This window comes from Taeniopygia guttata, chromosome 2, assembly GCF_048771995.1.
Source record: "Taeniopygia guttata chromosome 2, bTaeGut7.mat, whole genome shotgun sequence".
Classification (NCBI taxonomy): domain Eukaryota; kingdom Metazoa; phylum Chordata; class Aves; order Passeriformes; family Estrildidae; genus Taeniopygia; species Taeniopygia guttata.
In genome coordinates, this window is record NC_133026.1 from 23492195 (window position 1) to 23515876 (window position 23682).

The 23682-nt window shown below is 38.1% G+C and overlaps 2 protein-coding genes and 1 long non-coding RNA gene across 10 annotated transcripts in view; 2 read left to right on the forward strand and 1 right to left on the reverse strand.

Annotated features, from left to right (window-relative positions):
* Nucleotides 1–52: 52 nt before the first annotated feature.
* Nucleotides 53–2744, forward strand: LOC140682607 (uncharacterized). Its single transcript, XR_012054504.1, has 2 exons — nucleotides 53–406; nucleotides 1387–2744. It is a non-coding gene; the product is annotated as an uncharacterized lncRNA (long non-coding RNA).
* KRIT1 (KRIT1 ankyrin repeat containing) lies at nucleotides 2241–23144 on the reverse strand. Of its 5 annotated transcripts, none has more exons than XM_072925529.1 (18): nucleotides 23081–23144; nucleotides 21970–22042; nucleotides 20929–21051; nucleotides 20505–20664; nucleotides 19300–19392; nucleotides 18224–18353; nucleotides 15965–16208; nucleotides 15564–15679; nucleotides 15003–15146; nucleotides 13786–13942; nucleotides 13413–13520; nucleotides 11621–11777; nucleotides 9365–9516; nucleotides 8601–8767; nucleotides 6681–6768; nucleotides 4860–5066; nucleotides 4438–4554; nucleotides 2241–3969 (listed from the first exon to the last, which is right to left on the reverse strand). In XM_072925529.1, exons 3-18 carry the CDS (start codon nucleotides 21028–21030, stop codon nucleotides 3901–3903), a joined length of 2211 nt encoding a protein of 736 aa, XP_072781630.1. In that variant the 5' UTR covers nucleotides 21031–21051; nucleotides 21970–22042; nucleotides 23081–23144; the 3' UTR covers nucleotides 2241–3900. The 5 variants fall into 5 exon arrangements, with proteins under 5 accessions (XP_072781630.1, XP_072781629.1, XP_072781628.1 ...); XM_072925528.1 differs by lacking the exon at nucleotides 21970–22042 and adding an exon at nucleotides 21590–21669 and having other exon boundaries at nucleotides 23081–23140; XM_072925527.1 differs by lacking the exon at nucleotides 23081–23144 and adding an exon at nucleotides 21590–21669 and having other exon boundaries at nucleotides 21970–23067.
* ANKIB1 (ankyrin repeat and IBR domain containing 1) overlaps nucleotides 23099–23682 on the forward strand; it is an 88378-nt gene continuing 87794 nt past the window's right edge. For 2 of the 4 annotated variants that reach the window (XM_030266957.4, XM_030266956.4), the window contains exon 1: nucleotides 23101–23669. The gene's annotated coding sequence lies outside the window, so the exon portion shown is untranslated. Of the gene's footprint in view, nucleotides 23670–23682 lie in introns of all 4 variants that reach the window. The other 2 variants (XM_030266955.4, XM_030266951.4) reach the window with 2 other exon arrangements.

Genomic DNA, 23682 nt, shown 5'->3' on the forward strand with positions numbered 1-23682 from the left:
GGCCGGGCTGCGGCCCGCGCCATTGGCGGGCGGCGCGCGGGGGCGCGGCCGCCTCAGGCTCGGCCCGGCGGCGGCGGCGCTCGGCGCCCGCGTGTCTGACGTGTGCGTGTCCCGAACAGCCGCGGAACGCGGCTCTCCGCCGAGAAATGAGCCTTTTGACCGTGAGCCGTCCCTCGGGCATCGCTGCCGCCGCCCCCATTGACAGCCCAGGGCGCTGGCTTGTGAGGTTGCACAGCGCGCGGAGAACGAGGACGGCTTATTTGTGTTTAATTCCGGATACTCCAAATGTTTAATGTCAGAAAATCCGCGTATTGTTTTTGAAATGAGTTTCCACTAAGACCTAAGGGTTTGGGATCAAGTAGTGCACAACGCTGCATTTGGAGACAGAGAGCTCATCACAGCCGAGGTCAGCTTGATGCACACGTACAATTGTTTAATTCAACAGGAATGTATCTTAGTACATTTCCGGAAAATTCTGGTTTGAGTAGGTCTTTTAAAGGCAGTATTTGTTCATCCAGTGAGTCCAGTCAGTTTCGTAAGTTTAAATGTGTACGTCTGGGAATACTAGCAGGAAGCTGGTTGATCATGACATACTATGAGACATTTCAACAGGGAACGGTTGCAAAGATTTATCTGTAATGCTTTTAAATAAATTTCTGCAAAGTTCAGAAACCTAAATTCTCATAAAATTCCCAACTTCATCTGAAATGAACTATTTGTTGTCATCAGTTCTGAGTACTTTTAGTTTTGCCAAGGTAAAAGCATAAGCTTCTTACTGAATTAATATTCTTGTAGTTTTTTTAAATGAATATCCTGTGGTGAACCCTGTATCAAGGTCTCACATGTGCTGAGTATTACTAGATGAGTGGAGGTAGCAGAGAACACTTGTGAATGCTGAGATGTGCTCGGAATCAATGTTGAGTATCTTCAAACTCTTCATGTCAGCCACAGGGATCTAGTAGTTTTCAATTTGTTGCCTGCAAGCTCTGAAGTTTCAACACTTTTCAGGGCCAAAGGAAATTAATCAGTGCTGTAAGGATTGAGAAAGAGTTCCTTTGTATTTACAAGCCTTGACAACTCTTTCAGGGGACATGAGAGCTATAACTGGTTGTTACTGACATTCTGCTCTGTCAGTTTATGAAGTAAGGACATTTTTGGTGGAATAGTGTCAGTCTATTTCTTCCACGGGAGAGGATTTCCAGATTAATTACCTATATATGAATATAGCTTTTACTTCATTTTTATGTAATTACTAATTATATTTAAATTTATATAGAATAGTAATTTTGTACATTATTTTTATATATTTATCCTATAGTAGTAACAGTTAAGGTAAAGCAGAGCTTTTGCAAACCATGTATGTTGAACCTGTATTTCTTTTTTCAGTCAACCGCTCAGCTTCAAACAGCATCTAGCTATAAATTGACAATAGTTGGGAAACTCCCACCTCCCTGGAGCAATTATTCCCTGCACCAAGCAGCAGCAGCAGGACATCACCCCAGGACCAAGGCTTCCATCTTGAACAAGTTGCTCACTGGAGTTATTCCACTTGGTAAAATCCTGTCTGTTTTTCACAGTTTTAAGTTCTCTTAAACTCTTTTGCCTTATAGGGCCTGGCTGAGTGTTCTACTCTGAACTTTGCTTTTGGCAGCTGTATAGGTTCTTGCTTGTTAAGAATGTGCTTGTTAGATGGACTGTAGGTGGTGAGCTGGGCATCTCATGTTTGCAAAGGCACAAGTATCAGCTCATTTTCATTGTTTTTTGTTTGGTAGTGCGATGAGGGTTATTACTAATGGTCTGTCTCAGTGATGTTGGGTATCTCTCTGTTCCCATTTTTTATTTCCCTGCTTCCAGATGAAAAGAGAGCACACACCTGCCTTGCCCCAGCAGGGCAGTGCGAGCTCCTGCATACCCAGGTGCCAGAAGCCTCTGGGACTGCAGACTTGGGCTCTTGCTGCTCAGTGGCTCCACTGATGTGCAACATCTGCAAACCTCTGCCTTGCCACAATGAACAGTTTCCAGCTTACCTGGTAAATTCCTGAGCAGTTTCCAAGGTGCACTACCTTAATTTAGAATCATCATGGGACTCTCTCTCCGATCCTCTCTGATGCTTTTCTTACATACCTTACAAAGATAAGCCTTACAAAGAGCCTACAAACTACTGCTCTTTGGTAATAACACCTGCTTGGTGTAACATGGTGGCACCTTCATGCTGGATACAAAAATAGAGACACCAAATATGACTTGTTGCGAACAATTTATTAGGTAGTAATAAATAAGAATTTAGCAGAAAGGACTATACAGCAATAAGGCATATTGATAGTATAGTTATATAGGCAATTGACACATCTTCCTAACATTTTCCTCTAGTTTTCTAAGAAAGTGCTACGTAGAGAAATGTATTTCTGATACCAGTGACAAGTGATAGCAGGGATGCATGATGAAGGACCTGACTGCTGCATTATTTACCTTAAATAAAGCATAACAATCCATGAAAATTTACTGTTATTTAGGCCTGTGAGGTTTAAGTAGAAAAGTACAGCTTGCGAAGAAGAATACAAAATACAAATCTCCTGTTCATGTTTTTAACGGCTTATTACTTTAATTTCTTAAACTGCAGTTACTAGTAAGGTATGAGTAAAGTTACTATACAACAGCACAGTTCTTCACATTCATTGTAGCTTTTATTTGAAAACTTAGAGGCAAGTGCTAATTTTTATTTTTTATAAAACCTTTTTTTTTTTTACAAAATATTGCACACCATTTTAGCATGCAGTTTACATGGAAGAAACAGTCAAGTGCACTTAAAACCCTGAAATACAACCAGAAACTTCAAAGATTTGTGTTACAGATTCTATTTTAATATACAAGGATATGCTTCAGACTGCATAGAATCCCACCTTACACTTGAGACCCAACTTGTGGACCCCCAACCCTACAAAGAGCAGGCAGAATGCTTACATACTGTTTCTGACTTCCTTGTCATCTTCATTCCTGCATACTGCACTGCTTTTAGCCTGAAGAAACTGAATTAAGCAGTAAGAAAATGAATTTAAGAGAAATAACTTAGTACCTCCTGTATAAGCTTCTGTTACTGCATATGTGTTGCAATCCAGGGTAGGATTTATAAAACTTTCTGAAGTCCTCTGAGTAAGGTTCATCTGCAAAAATCCCTGTCTCCCTCTCCTCCATACATACATTTTATATTGCACAGCAAAAGTAAAAATCCATTCTACAAAACAAGCATGCTAAACATTCAATATGGCTTCTGAATGATTTAAAGTATTTCCCTTTTGGCATCCTCATGCAGTATTTTAGAATAAATATTAATACAAAGATGAGAAAGTTAAGAGTAAAAGTGAGCTAAATTGTTTGTCAGAAACCAAATAAAAACCAAGAGTTTATCAAAAGTAGTTGCTCAAAGGTCTAACTGGTCTTTTAAGCATATTTTCAATAATAGCTTAAAAATACAGGGTTTCTACAAAATACTGCAACATATACCACCTCCTTGATGTTCCACGCAATGACACGAAAGGTAAATAGGTTAACTGAGACTTGTTTAATGGCACTGGTAGTCCCGTATTTCCCTGGGAACAACAGCTTTACTGGATTCATGCTCGTCAAACTCAGTAAACCATTTAGATTTCATCAGCTTTATTAGTTAAGCTCAAGCCCTACAATAGTTAATATATGAAACACAAAAATATTTATAAAAATAATAGATATGTTGTATAGTTTTTTAAAAAAATAAACCATGCAGCTTCTGTACAAAGTTAAAAAACTGTACAAATTGACTTTTCTATTGTGTAAAATTCATGTACATGGAAGTCCTGTTATGAGGAGGAACAAGTTGTTTTTTGCTCAGCCATCAGATGCCATCTCATAACTTGTTCATTTCCATCACTCGTTTCTTTCAGTTGGCATTAGCTGGCCATTTAATTTCATCAGGAGTTTTACAACGAGTCCTGCCTGTGTAAAGGGATGCAAGTAAATTCTATCAGCATTTCAGAACTATGATAATCAAGTATGTGACAAAAGCAATTCTCAGCTTTATCCAATCTCAAACTCCATTACTTTTGATCACAAAGTTACTGGCTCCAGCTCTCTGAATCTCTTTGTATTTGGAATTAATCAAAGAGAATGAGGGGTTGGGCATATGCAAGAAACAGTTTCAATTAAACAAAATATTTATCCTAATGATTATAGAAATACTTTACATATTTTGAATTCTGAAGGCTTCACGTGCTAAGAAAACAAGCAAACATTCTGAAATATTAATAATAAAGTTTTAAAATAATTTTTGTGGGAGCTTGGCTTAGGCTTCTTTTATACTGTGCAAGGGTGGTCAATCTCAAGAGAAAAGAGGCTTGTGTATCTAATTTAGGAAAAAAGTAAAAAAGTAATTGAACATAAAGGATGTAAAATGATAGTGCTTACCTGTTTGGTATGTACAATAAAGCTCATTTTATTTTCCAGACTGTGGATTTGAAAACACGTATCTCCATCTCCCAACTGCCACATAAAGCAACCGTACTTCAGGCTGAGAAGTAAAGCCTATGACCAAATGTAGGAAACTGTCACTCAGAAAATATCCTCCATACTTGCAAACTGAACTTCCCTTCATTCACAAAGACAGGATTCAGACTTAAATCACTACATTCCACAACACAGTTGTAGTTCATAAACTCGTAAAGTGAAAAAATACAGGACTTTGTTAGTGACTTATAAAGACCTTAAAATCTTGGAAATTTTCAGTCAAGTTTAACTAAACAGTTGGATGGGAAATCATTTCTCTACAAAGATTTTAAGAAAAGAGAATTAAGTTTTATAGTTATCACTGGCAGTTCACTTAAGCTGACCTTTGTTTCCATGTTGAGAAGGTGAAGCCCTTTCACATTTACTCCTACGTACACTTTGATGACTTTATGGCTACTTGAACTTGCTTTGGTGAATATCTGTCCTGTGAAAAAAGCTGCTCCATAAGTAGGAATTTCCCAGCAATTCTGCAAGAACATGCGCTGAAGGTGATGCATCTCCTTACTGACACCTTCACTGGTGCTGAGATTCTAAAATTAAAGAAACAATGGCAATCAACAAGTTCTTCCAAACAGTTGTGACTGAAGAAAATCCACTGTTCAGTGCAATCCCTACTAAACGCTTATTTCCAAAGTGCCTTCCCGTCAACCATCTTCCTACAGCTAAATTAAACCTTAGAACCATGGAAAGGCTCAAGTGCTAGAAGAGACTGAGGCAAAACCCAGATACCTATATGAGCCTTGGAAACTGAGCACAGACACACAACCTCTGAAGGGCCCCACAGCTTTGTCTCTCCCAGAAGTACCTAAAACTAAGTATTCTTCCTCCTTTTAAGGAGTCCAATCCAGTGAGACATGGTAAGATGAACAAATACCTCCTTCCAAAAACATGGATTGTTTTTTCTTTTCTAAGCAAAAGAGAGGTGTAGATCTTTTCATTAGTGGAGCTTTCATTCAGAATGAGACAGGCTTCTGTTCCTTCCTCTTCAGTAGAATGCAGCAGTCAGAACAAACTATTGCTGGAGTGCTCCTCAAACCAGAATGATAACAACCACTCTAACAAATAAAAAATTGGTTGGGCCGTGGACAAGACCAGAAGGCACAGACACAAGGGAGAACACAAATCTTCAACAGTTAGGGGACCATGACTGTGGGTGTGGTAGACAGGATCAGCCTCTCTGGATCCATACCCTGCTTTACAGCTTACCTGAATTCTACACAGTCATTTGTAACATGTCAAATCTTCAGAACAAAAGATTGCAACTTCTTTCCCCTTCCCCCCAAGCCCCATACCCCAAAATAATGCCTCAAAAGCAGAAATCAAGAAAGCTATGCTCGTTGTTACATGTAATTTGGTGACAGAGTAGACGACTTTGCTACACCATAGTCTTAGACCACCATCACCCCTCCTTCATCTCGATTAGAAAGATAGGAATGATCTGCTAACTTCTGACAAAAAAGGTGTGAACACCAAAAGAAAGTTTATGACTGAGTAATCTCATCTCAAAAAAGAGGAGCAAGGTTTGAAAACATCCACTAGGTGCTTCTGCAATGTTTCCTGGCATCTACCTTTAGTGATGCACATCAGCTGGTACAGTTCTTCTGACACACCTCACTTTTTCCACAATTACTTGTGATGACCACAAATTTAATCTGATCTCATTTGGGACCCACAGCCCTCAGTTAAATGCATTTTTACACAAGCAGCCCAAGTACAAAATACTTAAAATTTTTGCTCAATTAAATGCTCTAAACAAAGGAGTTTGTGGGTGTGGGTGTGTGTGCACGTGCACATCAGCAGCACTACCAGATCCCTACAATACAAGTTACAGTGACAAAAAGAACTTTGGGGGATCTATTGCTACAAGCCAACGTGGAAATTTAAATCATAGTAGATTTTTTCACACCTATGTCTGAATTGGAAGTGTGCCCAATACAGAGCTAACACTAAAGGTAAACGAACAGGTAACAAATATTTACTTCTAACAGAGATTTGTATCTACACAAGAAATATATTACACAATGAATCCCAGAAATTCAGAAGATACACATTTTTAGCTTTTTATACCAGTATTTCTATTCATTAATTGACAATCAAATAGTCAAAAATGTTTAAGAACAGGACTACCTGCTTATTTATCTTACCTTGTATTCATGAAGTATCCTGTTTGTCCAATGAGGAGCTTTGCTTTTTAGTTTAGTTATTGGTACGATAGATTTAAGATTTTCTTCACTAAGAGAAAGACAAAGAGGAACAAAGTGTTTTTTCATTAAAAGTAAGAAAAAAGAACAATGCCACAGTGTACCTTCAAGTCACATATTGAGCTAGACAGTCAGCTCCTACTCTATGTTGCCTGATCAGATGAGATGGTTTCCTAAGATGCAGTGCAATTCTCAGTTAATGAAGATCTGGCTATACACTCTGTGTCACACATCATGGACATGGCATGGAGAGGAAACACCAGCAGAACACGTGACTCATACTTGGTTAGAGAGCAGTTTGGTGAATTCTAGGTTGGAAGCCAAAATTATACACAAAATGCCATTTACATCAGCATATAACATTCTCAGAACATATGATAGACTGTAAATATTCTTCCTTCCACTCCTGTAGTCAGCACTACCAAGGACTCAGACCAATTAATTTCCATATTGAAGCTATATATTACATGACATGAAAGAGAAGCTACTTAACAATAACTGCCTTTTTTAAAAAACCCAAAATGCAGGAAGCAAAAAACACTAAAAGGAAGAATGTGAGCCTTTACTAGTTCATTTTTATGTACAATTAAGACAGTCTCAAGACCTAGTGATGCAACCTATTTAAACTGTATTTGGCAGTATATATGATCTGCCAAGCAAAAACCCTGCACAGGAGAGTCCATCAGATCTTTAAGGTCAAGGATACTCTCATATAAACAACAGCTATGGATGTATTTTTGGAATTAACCAATCTTTTAATGAACTATGTCAACTATAAAAACAGATTATGAAACTCTTTTTCTATATGAAGAATTATGTGACTATGGATGGAAAGTGTGTCTAAATGGCTTTTTATCTGACCCAACCTATCTTTGCAGGTAGTCCTGTTTGTAGAGCCAAACACGTCCATTGAGCAGGATGAACTTGGAACCACAGTACTGATAGGCCTCAGTGTGGAGAGGAACATCACCCTGCAGCTGCTGGGAGCCAGCAGGAAGTAGTTTCATACAAAATTCAGCTGCACCGAACTGCACAGTCCTATAGGAGGTCCCACTTAAACCCTGTTCCCCTTATGCTCCATAGACTGGCTGTGCAACTGCAGGGCAATACATGCAAAAACCCATCAGGCCAAGGCAGCTCAGCTGATGCTGTGAATAAGAAGATGAGAAGTATAGCAGCATTCCAAAACAGCACAGATGCTGTTCCATGAATGAAGTGAGGTGGAGATGGCAGGGGGTGAAGGTGCACACAGTAGAGAACTGGAATCCTCATGGGCTTAGATATTGCTGTAGAAATGTATGTGGGAAGAACAAGCCATCCCAAAATAGCTCAGCTACTGTTCTGCTGGCATGCAGAGAGAAGGGGGGAGAAAAATACCATCTGGCTGAGCCCTACTGGTGCTATGGGTTTGGCTAATTTAGTACAGCATTTCTCCTACAAATGACAGAAGAGAAACAGTATTGCTGCATGGTCTGTCCAAAGAGGGAAAGTTAATTGCAGACATTGGTCTAACTGCCACAGTAAGATGTTTCTTCAACATTGCCCAAAGCCTCAGTCCTGTCAGAACCCTTCAAATGAGTACTGTTGTTTATTTTGGCATTACTGTATATCAGGATAGATTTTACACACCACAGAACCTCCAATCCTCTGTCTAGGACTGCAATAATTAAGATTAATTCATTTTCACACACGATGTCCAACTTCTATTAATGCTACAAGGGTTACATGATTACTCTGAACTAGAGCTCAGTGATGAAGAAAACCAACAAATATACCATACCTAAAGTCTGAGGGTTCCATAGGAAGTGCTATCTAAAAATACTTAATCTAACCCATAATTTTAAATTTTAAACACATACTTACTTTAGAAAGCCCTGTTTATGTTTCTTGCTCTCATAATTTCCATAGACTATTTGTAGAAGCAGACTTGCCAGTGTAATCAGCTTTGCATCAGGTGATGTATAAAAACCTTTCAGTAAATTATATCTGGCCTCATCAAAAAGTATAAGAATAGCCAATGGATCTTCAATCTGTTAAAAAGATTTAAATAATGTGATTTCTTTATAAAAAGGAAAATAAGCTTAGAAACTATAAATAGCATTTCTCACTGATTCAGAGACAGAAGACAAGGGTGTGATCCTGACTGAAGTGTATATTTTAGTGGTGCTTTGTAATAGAAGCATTGTTTTACATTGACTTACTTCAACACTTCACTGATCTAACACACAAAAGACAACTAGCACACCATGCCCAATCAAAAAGTTCACAGAAATACTGGTATCTGTGGATTTTTTTCCCCCATAAATTCATTTTCAGTAGTATGTTTGAATAATCCCATTGAAATTGACCAATTAAATAACTGAAAAACAGACAGGTTGTTTTTAGCTGTATGACAGAGACTGACACATGGAGACATTGGATAAACCCTGAGAGGGTGAGAGAGAACAAAGAGATGGCAGGAAGGCGAGAGAGAGGAAGGGAAGAATGTGAAGACTCAGACCATTACAGGAAATGAGATGTCAGGTTTAAATAAGTTTGGAAATTACTACAGTCACTATACACACTGAGTGTTGACAGTCCAAGTGTTCTGAGTCTGACCATAGTTTCATTCACTTCCAAGTGCTGACCTTTTTTTCTATTTCTAGTGGAAGTCTCACATCCCTTCTCAGGAAAAGCTGTGAAGTTTCCCTTTGAGGATCCAAGTTTGTCAGTTCAGTGAATATTTCAGGCCAGTCTCGAATATGCTGTAAAGGCTTGTGATACGGCTTCAGCTGGAGACCTGAAAAATAACAGGTTTGTTTCTAAATAAACAGAATAACCCAGCACATAGACACACACATAAATGATTAAATGCTGCACCAAACCCAGAGTACCTGAAATTGAGGACTCATTAACAAATGTTTTCCCTATGTTTTCTAAACTGCTATATAGAAAAGGTTTTGAAAATATGGATTTATTGACAAAACTCTTAGGATCAATTCACTAAATGCAATAGTGTTGAAACTTCATTATTTTCAGTTTCTCAGGAGTGAAGTACTATTTAAAAATGTAATGAAGTACCAAGACTGACCTTAAAAACACAATAATAAAACATGAGATACTGTTGTCTCTATTATTATGGCAGAAATACAAAGTCCAATAATCTTATTTCTGACAGAAGAATACAGATATAATTTATCTTATAAATGTATTTGCCCTTTTTGTACATATATGTAAAACCCATAAATTTTCAGAACAGACATTCTTTTTACTCTGTAAAATGTTTTGATTCTTAACAAGCTAAAGTCAATCTTTGTTTCATGCTCTCTTGTGTATATGACTGCTGAGAAATTAATACAGAGCTTTCAGTCCTACTATGTACTAGAATCTGTATCTTTCGCTTACTCACTCACCCTGCCTGTCCTTGGATTATTGCTTGGCTTTTCCTAGGAGCTAGATTCTAGGAGGCTGTATATGCCTTATCCTCACTACTCTGGCTTTCACACTGTGGCATTTCACATTATATGAAAAGTGTAAATGGATACATTATAGGGCAACATCTTTCACTTGGAACAATCTGTTCATTTAACTTATCCATCTTACATTCAAACACAGAAAAGCCTTGTCTGTTCTACAAACAACAAACCTACTGTCCTTACAGTTGTACACAAACTGCAACATATTTTTAATGAAACTTGTCCATTAATTGTTTGAAGCCATAAATCAGGAGCTTATTTTCAGATCTAAGCTCAATAGCTAGAGAATTACTTGCTGTTACACAAACAATTGTCAATGAACTCTTCCCCACAAATGCAAGGGCAATACCTCAATGATTCTATAAAAACATTACATACATATTTAGAAAAGGCAAAAGCAGCAAGACTTTAACCCTCAAACACTTCCTTTTCTTCACATTAACATCTATGTTTAATTGAGGGTTACAGTAGTCATGTGGCATACAGCAAAGTAAAAAGGCCAATGGTACGACACTGGAAGAAAAAGATGAAAGAAAAATAAAGAAAATATTTCCTGGAGTAATTAGAGCTACTTTAAAAAAATAAGTAACAATACCACTGTAGCAGAGCACTGGCACCAGTAAATAAAATTTTAAATGCAAGGCTTCTGTGTTAATGATACTGTCAACACAGTATCCTACCAGACCTGAACTAAGCTTTGTAATCCACAACCTGTCCCATAGCTATCTTATTTCAGCAGTACCATTGCCCACATTATCTGAAAATACCCAACCACACTCATTGACTCTTTTGGGCTTCTATTTATTTTCTAGTATATATCTCAAATAAAAGCTATAATATCTTTTATGTTTAAATCCGAAATACCAAAAAATACCATAAATATAAATGTGACATTTTACATCAGAATTTTCTTCCATCTAATATATTTGAAAACTTATTTATCAAAAATTATTTTGGTGTAAAACACAGGGAAAATCATATGATTAAAGGACCTAATGGAAAAATATTAATCATCTTACTTGAATTATAAAAAGTTATAAAAAGACCAAACATTGGTAAAAACAACTACATGCATCCAAATTCAGATAGTCTGGGAAGAAAAATAGGGATAAAACCAGGATAAGCTACTATTAAGGCCTATGATAGGCAAAGTGCCCTGTAACAGAAAGTCAACCTGTAGTGTATTTCCTGGATGAAATACATTACAGATGCCAGAGTGATAGAGTCAGACCTATTTAGAGTAGCCAAAGTAAGAGCTAAAACAGAGAAGCTCTCCACAGCTCTGAAAGCAGTTTGGTTTGGAGACATCAGGCTGTGAAGCAGAGAGCATGTCTCCTACTCTCCCAAGACAGCATTACTTTTTCCTAAAGGTGAACAGAAATAAACTGTGATAAACCCTCAAGTATGACTATGGTCCTTTTTACTTACTGAGGTTCTCAGAACAGATCCAGATAGTGAAATACTGCTGAGTTTCTTGCGACAGGCGCATGCCCTCCATGATTTGCTGGACAGTTGTGTTGTTTCCGTGTTTCAGCTCGACAGAGCGATATGACCCATCCATGCGATAAATTCGTGCCTTTTCATACTACATAAAAATGGGAACATATTAAACAATCTGTTAAAATCCTTTTTGTTTGTGTTTCTAGAGAGGGAAGCAGTTTTACCATGTATCAGCAACATCTATAATGTTGGGAAAAAAAACATTTCACAACTCCTGCTTATTTATTATTTACCCAAATTGCTTGTTTCATGTTCTGTGCAAGTTCTTATACTGTGTTGTTTACAACAGTAACTCCAAGAAAGATCTTGCTGGTATTCTGAGGACTTCTGTTCAATTCAAAAGCAAGTAGGTATTTAAAAGTTCCCTGAGGGATCTGGGCTCAGCTGCCTATGCATATCCCAAAGCGTTCACTTTGTTATTACTGGCGGGTTATGAATTTTTCCACTCTATACTAAAAAGATTTATTTTTAGAGGGAAGCACCACTCTTTACTCAGAACCTGCTGCAAGAATACAATCTCACTAAGTCTTATAGTGTTCCTGTAATAGAATCAAAATAAATCTTATCTATAATAAATCTTTTTCCCCTTCAGATCTCCCATAGCTTTCACTAAATTGCATGTGAGCCCACAGTATGTCTCCTGAAAGACATACATGAACATAAATCAGGTGCTTAAAGCATACATACACAAGTCATAAATCAATAAAATGTCTTTTTTTCATTTCTGTAACAGATTAGATGTTTCAGTTGCTTGAAAAAAAAACAATTCAGGAATTTGTTATTTCTCTTCCTCAAATCTACTAAGTCATCAAGAATCGAGTTCCTAAAAACTTCTGAAAAAAAAGATGGATGGCTTGGAAAAGGACAACTGATTGAAAATGAGATCGGAATGGAAAACATCAGTTTATTTTTGCTACAGTAGTCACTATCATTCCTACTGCAGTAGTTTATAGGGGGAGTTTATATATTGTATTAATTAAATAGTAATAAGTGGCAACACAACATCATGCATTACACTCTGAAATCTACTTAAAACGATTCCATTAGTCTTTAGAGACATTAGACACACCTTCACATGATCTACCACGTAAGATCCTTAAAATAAAGGTCAGGTCCTTCCTTAATTATTTTGGAAATCATTCATGCAGAGTGAAATTAAGATAATTTAAAACATCTTGAAAAAAATGACACCTACTTACAGGGATATAGCTTGCATCTGAAGTCAAAGAAAATAAGCAAATGGGCTTATATAATTTGACTAATTTTAAATCTACTTCAGGAGAAGAGGAATTACATTGTAAATTCGTTTCCTATCCTGGCTAAATCTCTGCTGGCTGCCAAGGAAGCCTGCACTAACTGATGAAAAGCCTATTTCATAGAAGCCTACCTTTAGCCAGATGAATGCTCCTGCTTATCAACATATAAGGTAAGAATGCATAAAGAGCTGATGGTTGCATGGTCAAAATTAGACATAAAATCAGTAGCTGATGTGATGCTTCTACAAATAAATTGGAGCATCATGTTTACATGTCTTACATGTATTTCTTGAGCCATGAAACAGAACAGAAACATTTAAAGGGACAAAATGCCAGTTTGCCAATATTTACATTAACAATTTCAATGTGCTGCATGTTTCCAGTAATAGCCTGAAGTGACTCTAGCTCTTCTAAAAGTATAAATTAACTATAGACTTTAAAATATTTAGAAAATAAACTCATACAGGTTTATTTATGGCTTCCTTCAGTAGTTTTGCAGCTTCTTCCCACTCATTTTGTTTGTTTTCTTCACAGACATTCAGCGGAGATCTTCCTTGTTGATCAGTAATGTGCTACAAACAAACAGAAACACTGATTGTACATTGATTTCACTGGAGACAGGTAAATATTTACGTATTTTTGAGATAATTAAAATCCTTGATATCAGAGTTCAAACATTTAATTGACACACAATGGGGAAAGCAGAGGTAATCAAAAGATTTAACTGTTTTTCAGTAATTGCTGAAGAAGATCATTGATCTGCCACCAAAATATTTCTCATACACAAGCTAGAAACTGTTCCTAAATCTGCTATTTCTATACACAAACAGAACTTACTCTGTCAATTTCAGGATGATTTAGTAGAATTTGTACTATTTCAGCATGTCCACCTCCAGCAGCAAAATGAAGAGGAGAGCTTAGTTGACCATTTAAAAGATTTGGATTGCATTTCCCTTTCTCCAACAGCATTCGAGTGGCTTCAACTTTTCCATACCTGCAGACATATTTGAATCAGAACATACATAGCAATTATATAATAATTTTTTTTCAGATGGTCCTAATCATGAAAAAGTGCTTTTTCAGATGGTCCTATTTATGAAAAAGTGTGGTTTTTTCCACACTGAAGCGTTTTTAGCTTTCTAATTACACCAGATACAATGGAACATAATAAGTTTGTAGAAATTAATATCAGTTCTACACGTCTTTGGTAATCACTGGTCTAATAAGCATTGATTGGATTCATGATAGACAAACAGCTTGCTTTAAGCTATCTAAGTTTGCCTAGTTGCAGCAATTCAGTCATGGCAGAACAGAGTCCAGCTTTGTCTGGAAAAAAATGAGTGTGAGAATCAGAGTTCAGCTTCTGCTTGTCCAGCAGATGGTTCCTGAGGATTCTTAACCCCCACGCTTATAACTGGTAACTCCTGTTATAAGGGCTTTTTATAATCAAGTTTGATTTTCATGTTATTCCTATCATCAGACATATTGACCACTATATATACAAAAGACTAACTTCCATAAAGATAAAACAAAAGCATTTCTATGACTGAGAAAAGCTTTCAAGCACTTACAGATTAAATCACAGAGTTATAGTCAGACATGTTGACCTCTGTAAATCACCTAGTCCAGCTTCCCACTTAAAGGGTGTCCAGCACCAAAACATGCTCAGGTCAGCTACTGCTGTGCTGTAAAACTGCTCACAGGCTTAAGCTAACACAGACTGTGAACGTTACCATGCTAAACTAGACCCAGTGCCTCCAGCAGGAATTAGAATAGTCAGGAGAGATACAAGAGGCAATAAGTAAGTGATGACATGATCTCCACAACTGGTCTCCCCAGAAACCATTCAAATTAAAATTATGTCAAAACCTGAAGCAATGTTTCTCCTCAGAAAGAGTACTAACACTAGCATATATTATAACAAAAGCATGAAAAGTCTAGAGGTTTTTTTTTTTATTTCTTCTTTTGGAGGCTGATAAATTACATAAATGATAGGGCTAAAGAATCATGACAGCTAGAATGCACTTGTTTGGCAAAACTATGCTTTTACTCACCAGCAGGCATAATGGATTGGTGCCCAGTGGTCACTATCCAACTGATTAACAGAAAACTTTTTATCCAGAAGGTGGCTTAGTAAATCAGAGTCTCCTTCACAAGCACTGCGGTGAAGAGGGAAATCATCTACCCACTGGTGCTCCCTATGAATTAAAAAGGGAAGAAGGAAAAAAACCATTCAGAAATATTACAATTGCTGAGAACGTCAACTTTTTATAGCACTAATCATACATCTACATGAAGAATAAAAGAGAAGTTCATGCAGCTAAAATGTGCCAGTATTCATACAAATAGGTTTTTTGTCATGCAGAAATCAAGCCACAGCTGTATTTATTAGAATAAGAAATGCTTCTCTAATGTTTATAATTTATACCTTTCTTGATTCATCCTTTAACTGCTGTATTTCAATACATTAAGATGTCAAATAGAATTTCATTTAAAATACATATCTCTACAGTGAAGCATAAAGTAATAGGAAGCTCATTTTAAGTCTACCAAGTGCTACTGTAATAAAACAAAACAAAATTATCCATTAATGAAAAAGAAATGTAACATCATACTTGTCCTCTGTGACACTGCTCATGCTACGTTGCCACTTTTCTCTTTTAGGTATCTGAATCTTTGAATAGTCCGGGGCTCCAAGGCCAAAGTATGGATTTATTACCACCTTGTCAACCTGTGAAGACATAATTTAAACACAACTGAAAAAATATCTTACTGAGATTTGGCTACACAATCCCCCGTTTTGGTCAGGTATTCTCTTGAAACCAAAGTTATGATAGTAACATTTTATAATAAGGGAGAATTATGATCAAATATGAGGATTTTAAAAACTAGTGCACACTTACTGCTAAACAAACAACTCTGATGTGAGCACACACTCATATCAAATAAATGAATGAACTCTAAAATGAAAATGTATTTATGTTTCACAAATACAAAAATAAAATATAGTTCTTACCCTGTTGGTATACTGAAGGTCAGATCCAAACAAAGGATTATAAATACACATATCTGCTTTCTCCAATGCCAGCATTTTACTCTTTATTTCCAGGGCAGTATAACCCATGTGCAATGAGCTCTCTGTTTGACCAGGTTCTATAGCATAGGCAGGGTTTATTACATTTGTTTTAATTCTCTCAAGAGGAGATGGTCTGAATAAAGCTGGGATGGAGTGAGACTGCGTATGCCGTTCATCCAACCACCTGCAGGAGAGAACGGGCAAGTAATTAATTTTCAGGTAGAAAATTATCATTTTGGTCATGCTGTCCTTTATTTTGATTGATTAGGGATTGAATATATGATAATCACACATTAGAATTAAAAAAAAAATATATATATATTTTGCACAGCCAATTTTATAAGACTAAATTACTCCCTGAATGTGAAATTTGTTAACTACACTCAGTTAAGTTGTATTTGTTCGATATTGTGTGGATGCAAACTCAAAGAGAAGGAAATTATACAGTAAGAATAACATGGGTTATAACCACAAAACCACACCAACATTTCATTTACTTTCAGTTTATTAGCATTACTACTCTGAGAAAATTTTGAAACTTAAAGCAGTTTTTTTAAGGGCGAATTTCAATATCTTTACTGACTTAAGCTTTTCAACTCACGTGTTTCATTAGGGAAAGACAGGAAAAGGCAGCAAACCAGAAGGTTCAGTTTCCAAACTGCTAAGTCTCTCTCACATAAGCTACCACCTGCCTTTTTATAAAGCTCTGCTGAAGTTTATTCTCTTCTCAGTGCACTCCTACTGACAGTACAGAAGAGCTTTAGAGTGCTCTTATTCTGTGCTACCGGGGAAGTCAGTACTGTACACCTGCTGCATTTTTCCTGCCACCTATGCAATGTAACACAGGGCTCAGGACAAGGTGTTCATCTCAAGGTGTGGATAAATAAATACATTTGCTTTGCTGAAATGCAATACATTTTGTTTATTGATTGAGCCTGGAAATAGAAGAAAGAGAAGTAAGTACATGCTTTGGAGATCCACTGACAGACCACTTGGATCTTGTCTGTCCCAGAATCATATGTAAGGATGGCAGAAGGTAACCTGCAGGTCAGTGCATATGCTTAGGCCTATTTTTAAGTCCTAAATCCAAGCTATAATGTCCTGCAAAAGCAACATTCTCTTCACTTACTCTTGGCCAAGGCAGAAACAACAGTAAAATTGTAGTCATTGTGCTATAAACATCCTCTAAGGTATTTTCAGGCATTTTCTCTAAATACTTGGTAGATAAAATAGTTATGGCAGTTTGAATCTTCGAGAAGTATTGTTTCAGATTATGTACACAGAGAATAAAAAATATAAACTGTTATATTATATATATATAAAAAGTATTATACTTCCAAGGCTTCTTGTGAGGCTTGAAACACTTCAAAGCAGAACTTAGATCCTGAAGGCATTCAGCAAGCAGCAAATAAATTTAACTGGTATGATGGTATACATGGAAATACTACAACTCTACTAATAAACTGTAAAAACCCTACACACAGAATCTTTTGGGTAATAGCCTGTAGCATGATTTTTTTACATTAGCCAGAGGTTTCAGCTAACTTTATTACTGCAAATAAGTTCATACACAAGTGTGTCTTGTATTTCTTGGTTAAGGGTAAATTAAAAAAAAAAAAAAACAAAAACCCAAAACAACAACAACAAAAAAAACCACCAAAACAACTGTTCATGCATTCAAATATCAAATTACTATAAATCTGGCTAAAGAATTAATCACCTTTCTGAAAGTTAATTCCCTACTGCAAATAAATTTGTGTGTCTGGGGAAGATGCACTCCCTTTCTACAGGGAGACTTAATTTAAATGCAAATCTTAATATCTTAATGGTATACAATTACAGGATATTTTTACTACACTCTGGCAAATGTTCTTACTCAAATGACAGTTATGTCATTTACATAAGATTAAACATTATGATTTTACAAAAACATTCACTGTGAGCATGAACTTCCAAAAGCTATGTGATTTAGATAAACACACCATTCTTGAGTTTGCTAAAAGACTTTTAGAAATATGTTGTCAAAGTTTCCATTTCTGATAAACATGAAGAAAATACCATGATTTCCTTCTTAACCACAAGAATGCTATAAAAACTATGTGTTACATTGACAAATTATCTTTTTAATATATATTTATATTTTGATATAAAATATCAAACTTCTAATTTTAATGAATTTTTACTGATGGTGTCTCTTACTTATCCAAGGCAATTAACATTTTTGCAGTAAGCGTAGCAAAGTGTGTGCTGGATTCGCTGCAGACTCTCATGATGTCTTGAAAACAGTAGAACACAGGGCATCCAGGACTGTATGTATATTTCGTATTATCTAAAAAAGAAACATTCTCTGAAGACACATGAGTGAGAAGAATCTTATTTTCCCTTTGTAGTTATACATCCCTAATTAAGACTACTCTAACTTTAGACTGGAGTGACTTAATTTTCTCCAAATAATAACTGATAGCAATTACATACAATCCTTATATAGCAATTCACAACCCAACAGGTTAGCCTTAAAACCCCTACATATTCTGTCATTATTCCATCAGTGTGATCAGGTTCATTTGAGGAATAAATGTTAAATGCATCCTGTTACCAATAAAAAAAAAAGGAAGATGACTCAGGACTAGCAGGAGTATGTATTGGTACTGGTAAGTCCACAATAGTATCTATTTGATAGGTTTTATCAAGTCTTAAAGTAAGGCAAAAATGAAGAAGTTTCCCCAAAAGCACACATTTTACTTCAATATTTCTAAAAATACTTTCCAGACAAGTAATTTACTTGGCTTTCTAAAGAATTTATTTACTGTTTAGAGACTTACTTATTCTTCTCTGAGTAGAGAACACTGAACTGAGTAGGATGTCTTAGAGTTGCATTCAGCAAATTCTATACAAGTTAAGGCCTGTGGTTTTGAAATATAATCAAATGCACAAATACTGCTTAAACCAGAAATGTGCTATTGTTACAAAAACTAAGGCAATACATTAAACCAAATGTTTCTTCCTTGATTTTAAGTAAATTCTTCTAACTTTAAAATATTCAGGGAGTTTTGCACCTGCCTGCAACTTTTAATGTTTAAATATAGAAAAAGCCCTATATCATATTAAAATATATTATATAAATATGTTGTATATTATATATATATAATTATACCTATAATCATATATCAATGAGACAAATACATACAATTTAAATATGTCATATAAAAACAAGAATCCTTTAAGTGACCTTCTGTTAAAATGGGTGCAGCTTCACAAATCATGCTGACTGTTACCTTTCACAACAGTTGGAACAATGTAAAGAGATGCCTCCTGGCCTGCCTTCTCTCCATCTAGAGGAAACTTCTTCATTAACACCACACGCTTTCCTAGCACATTATTTAAAAACAAAAAACAGACAAAACAGAAAACAATTAATTAATCATCAAAACAAAGGAAAAATCTAGAGTTGGCTATCTGAAAGCTCACCAGACTCAATCTTCCTACTTTCTAAGATGAAAAAAATACGATTACGAGCTATAATCTAAAGAAAGTGAAGAAAATTTAAATACATATGAAAAACTAAAACACATAAATATGTATATACCCATTAACATGAAAAAAAATTATGTGACTGTAGCCCTTTTGAACTTTTCCAACCTCAGCTGCATATTTTAGCAGTGTACAAACTAAGCTGGGCATAATTAATGCTTGGGCCATCAGAGTGAGTCAAATTAAAACTCTCCAAACTATGTAAGGAACAGAGTATTTGCTTTTAGAAGGCATTCCTCTACGTGCATTACTTTTGTTATTCTGTGTTTGCTGCATTAATAGCTCTGTTACATCCACTCACCTGCAGCTATCACCACCTGCAACATTTTACCACGTAAACAACAGAGATGAAGTCCACAGCAAAGACCAGAAATCCTTTAGTCATTATACTTTATACCAACCTGGAAATGTTATAGGCTGGCTAAAACAAATTTGTGAATTTGTCAGCACAAGCGTGACGTTCTTTGCTAGATCAGCTATGTAACAACAAGGAAAACAATGTACTTATAAAATTCCATCTGTGAGTGGTACAGTTATGCTAGAAATACCTTCATATAGATACTCTTTTTTCTGAACAACTGACTTAATAATCTATCAGTTCTCTAGTCCAAGTCAAGTTTTAGCTGAAGTTATGGATACAAAAGCCACTTTGATCTGATTTACTGGAATTTTAGCTATAAATCTAAACTTGAGGTGAAGAAGTAGCACAGACAAAGATTAATGTATTAACAATCATTTAGTAAGAATTTTATAGATTTGGAAGGTAAAGAAAAACAAAGGTACATGAAAGGTATTAGCTGCATAAGTTGGCTTAGGTTTTTTTTATGAACCTCAAAATGTATCTTCTTTCTTTATACTAATTTCATGCTTTTGCACAACTTTGCCATGACAATTAAAAAAACCATTTTTATAGTGCTATCAGTAGTATATTACATTAAAATGGTTTTACCTTTAATACCCTGATTGGCTGGTGAAATTGGTTTGGTGGCTTCTAATACATAATCCAAGATGCTCTGGGTTATCTCAGTGCCTCCTTGAAGTTTAGTTTCCAGCAAAACTTTCTTTCTTTTTTTCTTTTGGCCTTCAATGGGAACTTCAAGAAGCAGAATCTTTCAAACAATAATGAAACAAAAGAAGTCTAAGCACAGCTGAAAGAAGCACAGAACTTTAAAAAATTATTATTATTTATTATGCCACTGTAAAAGTAGTAACAAAATTCAAGAAGTACTAAATGTGGAGGGGCAGAATGGTGAAGTCAGAATGACCTCTGCAGCAGACTAAAGAGTAAAAGACAAGCTCTTCTATTATTACATATTTACTATACTATTTAAAAAGCCAAAAACCTAATACATAAAGAAAAGAAATAGCTTTACTTCATAGGATTTAGCTCGATATTCCCGAGAATTGAGGCTAGCAGTATTTTTTGGACGAATCACAGCAACATATGCATCTCCAATGTTTTCCGGGTTTCCCATCTCTCCTTCTTACTTTTATCACTGGAAATAATGAATAAACAGGAAGAAAACGTTCAGCTGAAAGAAACATCCAACACCACACTAAACTTCAGGATGCAGTGCTCATATCCACTAATGCTTTGCATTATTCATTTATTGTTCTTTAGCTGGAGAAATGCCAATGGCTGATATAATTCTGCTTCCTTTTAATGAAAGGGGAAAATAGGACGTCATATAGACTTGATACAAATAAGCTTGTTCACTAACCTATCTTTAAAATAAAAGCAATGTATTTTTTTTCCACTTTGTAACTATCGTCCCCATTTTGCAAACCAGACAAAAGGCCAAAGAAATTTTGAACTCTGGAAAAGATATGAAATTGAAAAAGAAAGCCATTTCAAAGTGACACAAGCACTGTCATTTATAAATTGTGCTGTAACAAGTATTGCACTTCTATAAGTTCCACATGGATTTCAAGAAAATACCTGGTTTTCATCCCCCCCTGCAAAGTAGAACACAGTCTTGCCTACAGCCAAGTAACAAAGCTGATAAAAATAAACTACAATATGGATTCATTTACTTAGTTTTATTTCAGTGGGGCTGCAAACTGGTGCACAATTCATTCAAATCGAGCTTCTGAAAGGAATATATCTTTAGTTTCTGAAAAAAATGAATAGAAGCATTTAGATTTAAGAAAAAGCTTTGCTTACCCTTCTATTAAACCAAGGTGACAATTCCTAAAATCACAAAATTGTATGGAAATTATATGGAAAACCTCCTAAAGCAAAATCACATCAGCTTCCAGAAAGAAGGTTATGTCTGACCATTTCCACCTTCCAGCTGATCATTTTCTTCATCTGCAAATGAACACCCTTTCATTCCATAGCACCAGTAAGCACATGCTTTTTGCAGATTAATTCCTCCACATATTTTAAATGTTAGTGTTTCTAGCATCTCCACCTCTTCTAGAAGAAACAGAGGTCTTCAGATTTCTATGCCCTTAGTTCAGTATTTTTCCTCGGATCAAGTCTACCTGAAAAGATATTGAAAAAACCTCAACATAAATAATAGCATGGATATTTTCACCATCAGTTAGGATAAATACATTAGTTAGAGGATTCAGTGATGGTATGTGAACAGTGTAATATCTGAAGAGAAAAGAGCTAATTTGCATTACAGTAGCATCTAAAAACATTAAATAAGCAACATGCTGACATACAAGAATTCACCCTTTAGGATAAAGAAACAACCATCCCTTATACACAGCTGGGAAAGGCCTGCTCCTTGGGTTTCCTTACACATGCTTGGATACACAGAGTCAAAGGCTTGTGTGGAGGGAACCTGCACTGGTATGGCCGGGTCGCCTGGATGACAGGTGGCGGGACAGGTGAACGAGCAGTGGGTGAACTCCCTCTGCCACTGCTCTGCACTAAATCCAGTGCAGAATGAGCATGTCTGTGAAACTGACAGCGCTGAGACTTGCAATGTGACTCCAGAAAACAAAAAGCGAGGATGAAGGGGGCGGGGAGGGTGTGTGCCCTAAGGATGTGACAATAAACACAACCGGCTTCAGAAGACACCACCGCGAACTGATTCTGACCAAACCCGGGCGCTAACAACGCGGCCCCGCTCCAAAGGCTGCCGCTCTAAGGCACACGGCTCACCCGGGCTTCTCCCAGAACCGCCGACCCTTCCCGCCTCCCGCAGGACCCGCCGGGACGAGGCGGAGGGCGGCTCCCTCCGGGACTCCGGCCGCGCCACCCCGCGAGGGAGGAGGGAGGAGGGAGGCCGGGGCCATCGGAAGCCCTCAGGGCTGCCGCGCCGCGGCACGGCCGGAGGACGACGGGCGCGAGGCGGCCCCGCGCCCCAACACCTCCCGCCCCGCACCGCCCGGCCGGGAAACGCCCCGAACTTCCCCGGCCGCGCCCAGCAGCCGCCGGGCAGCGGCCCCCGAGGAGCGCTCCCGCAGTCCCCGGCGGGCGGGAGCGGCTCCCCTGCTCTCAGGACCGCCCCGGGACTGGGGTGAGGGAGGTCGCCCCGGGACCGCTCCCTCCCTGCCTGCCTGCCTTGCCTTCCTCGGTGGCGCCTGCCGCCGCCTGCCCGCCGCATCCTCCCGCCGCGCCCGCCGCCCAGGCCCCGCGTCCCGGCCTGCTCCGCCCCGTCCCCGCCCCGCTCCCTCCCCCGGCGCGGATCCGCTTCCCGTCGGAGCCCCGCGGGCCTCGGTTGCCGATGAGTTTCCGGGTCGGCGGCCTGAACTTGTGTTGCCGCCGCCGGTTGTTGACCGTAGGCGGAGAAAGAAGGAGGCAGCCGGGGCTGCGGGCCGGGCCGGGAGCAGGAGGCGCGGTTGGCGGGCGGGGAGGCGCCGAGGCGGTGCGGCCGCCCGGGCCCGCGGAGCGCCGCCGGCAGCAGCTGTCAGCGCCGCCGCCGAACAAAGGGGCAGCGAGCCGGCGGCAGCCGCAGCGCCGTGCCCGCGCCGGGGGCCCCGGCGAGCTGAGTGACAGCCCCGGCTGGTCCTGAGGCTCCCACTGGAGCGGGCACTCCAGAGGGCGCCGTAGCCGGAGTGGAGCGGGAGAGAGGAGCGGCCACTGGGCACATGGAAGCTCTGAGTGGCGGGCGTGGAGGCGCCGGGAAGGGCCGGGGAGAGCCCCTGTGAGGAGCCGGTGAGTGCCCGCG

Coding starts and splice junctions, on each gene's coding strand:
- KRIT1 (XM_072925529.1), bottom strand. CDS start 21,030: ATGGGAAACCCGGAAAACATTGGAGATGCATATGTTGCTGTGATTCGT. Junction 13,943..15,002: donor CCAATCCATTATGCCTGCTG/GTGAGTAAAAGC, acceptor ATATGTCTGCAG/GTATGGAAAAGTTGAAGCCA. Junction 3,970..4,437: donor TTATTGTACATACCAAACAG/GTAAGCACTATC, acceptor CCCTTTACACAG/GCAGGACTCGTTGTAAAACT.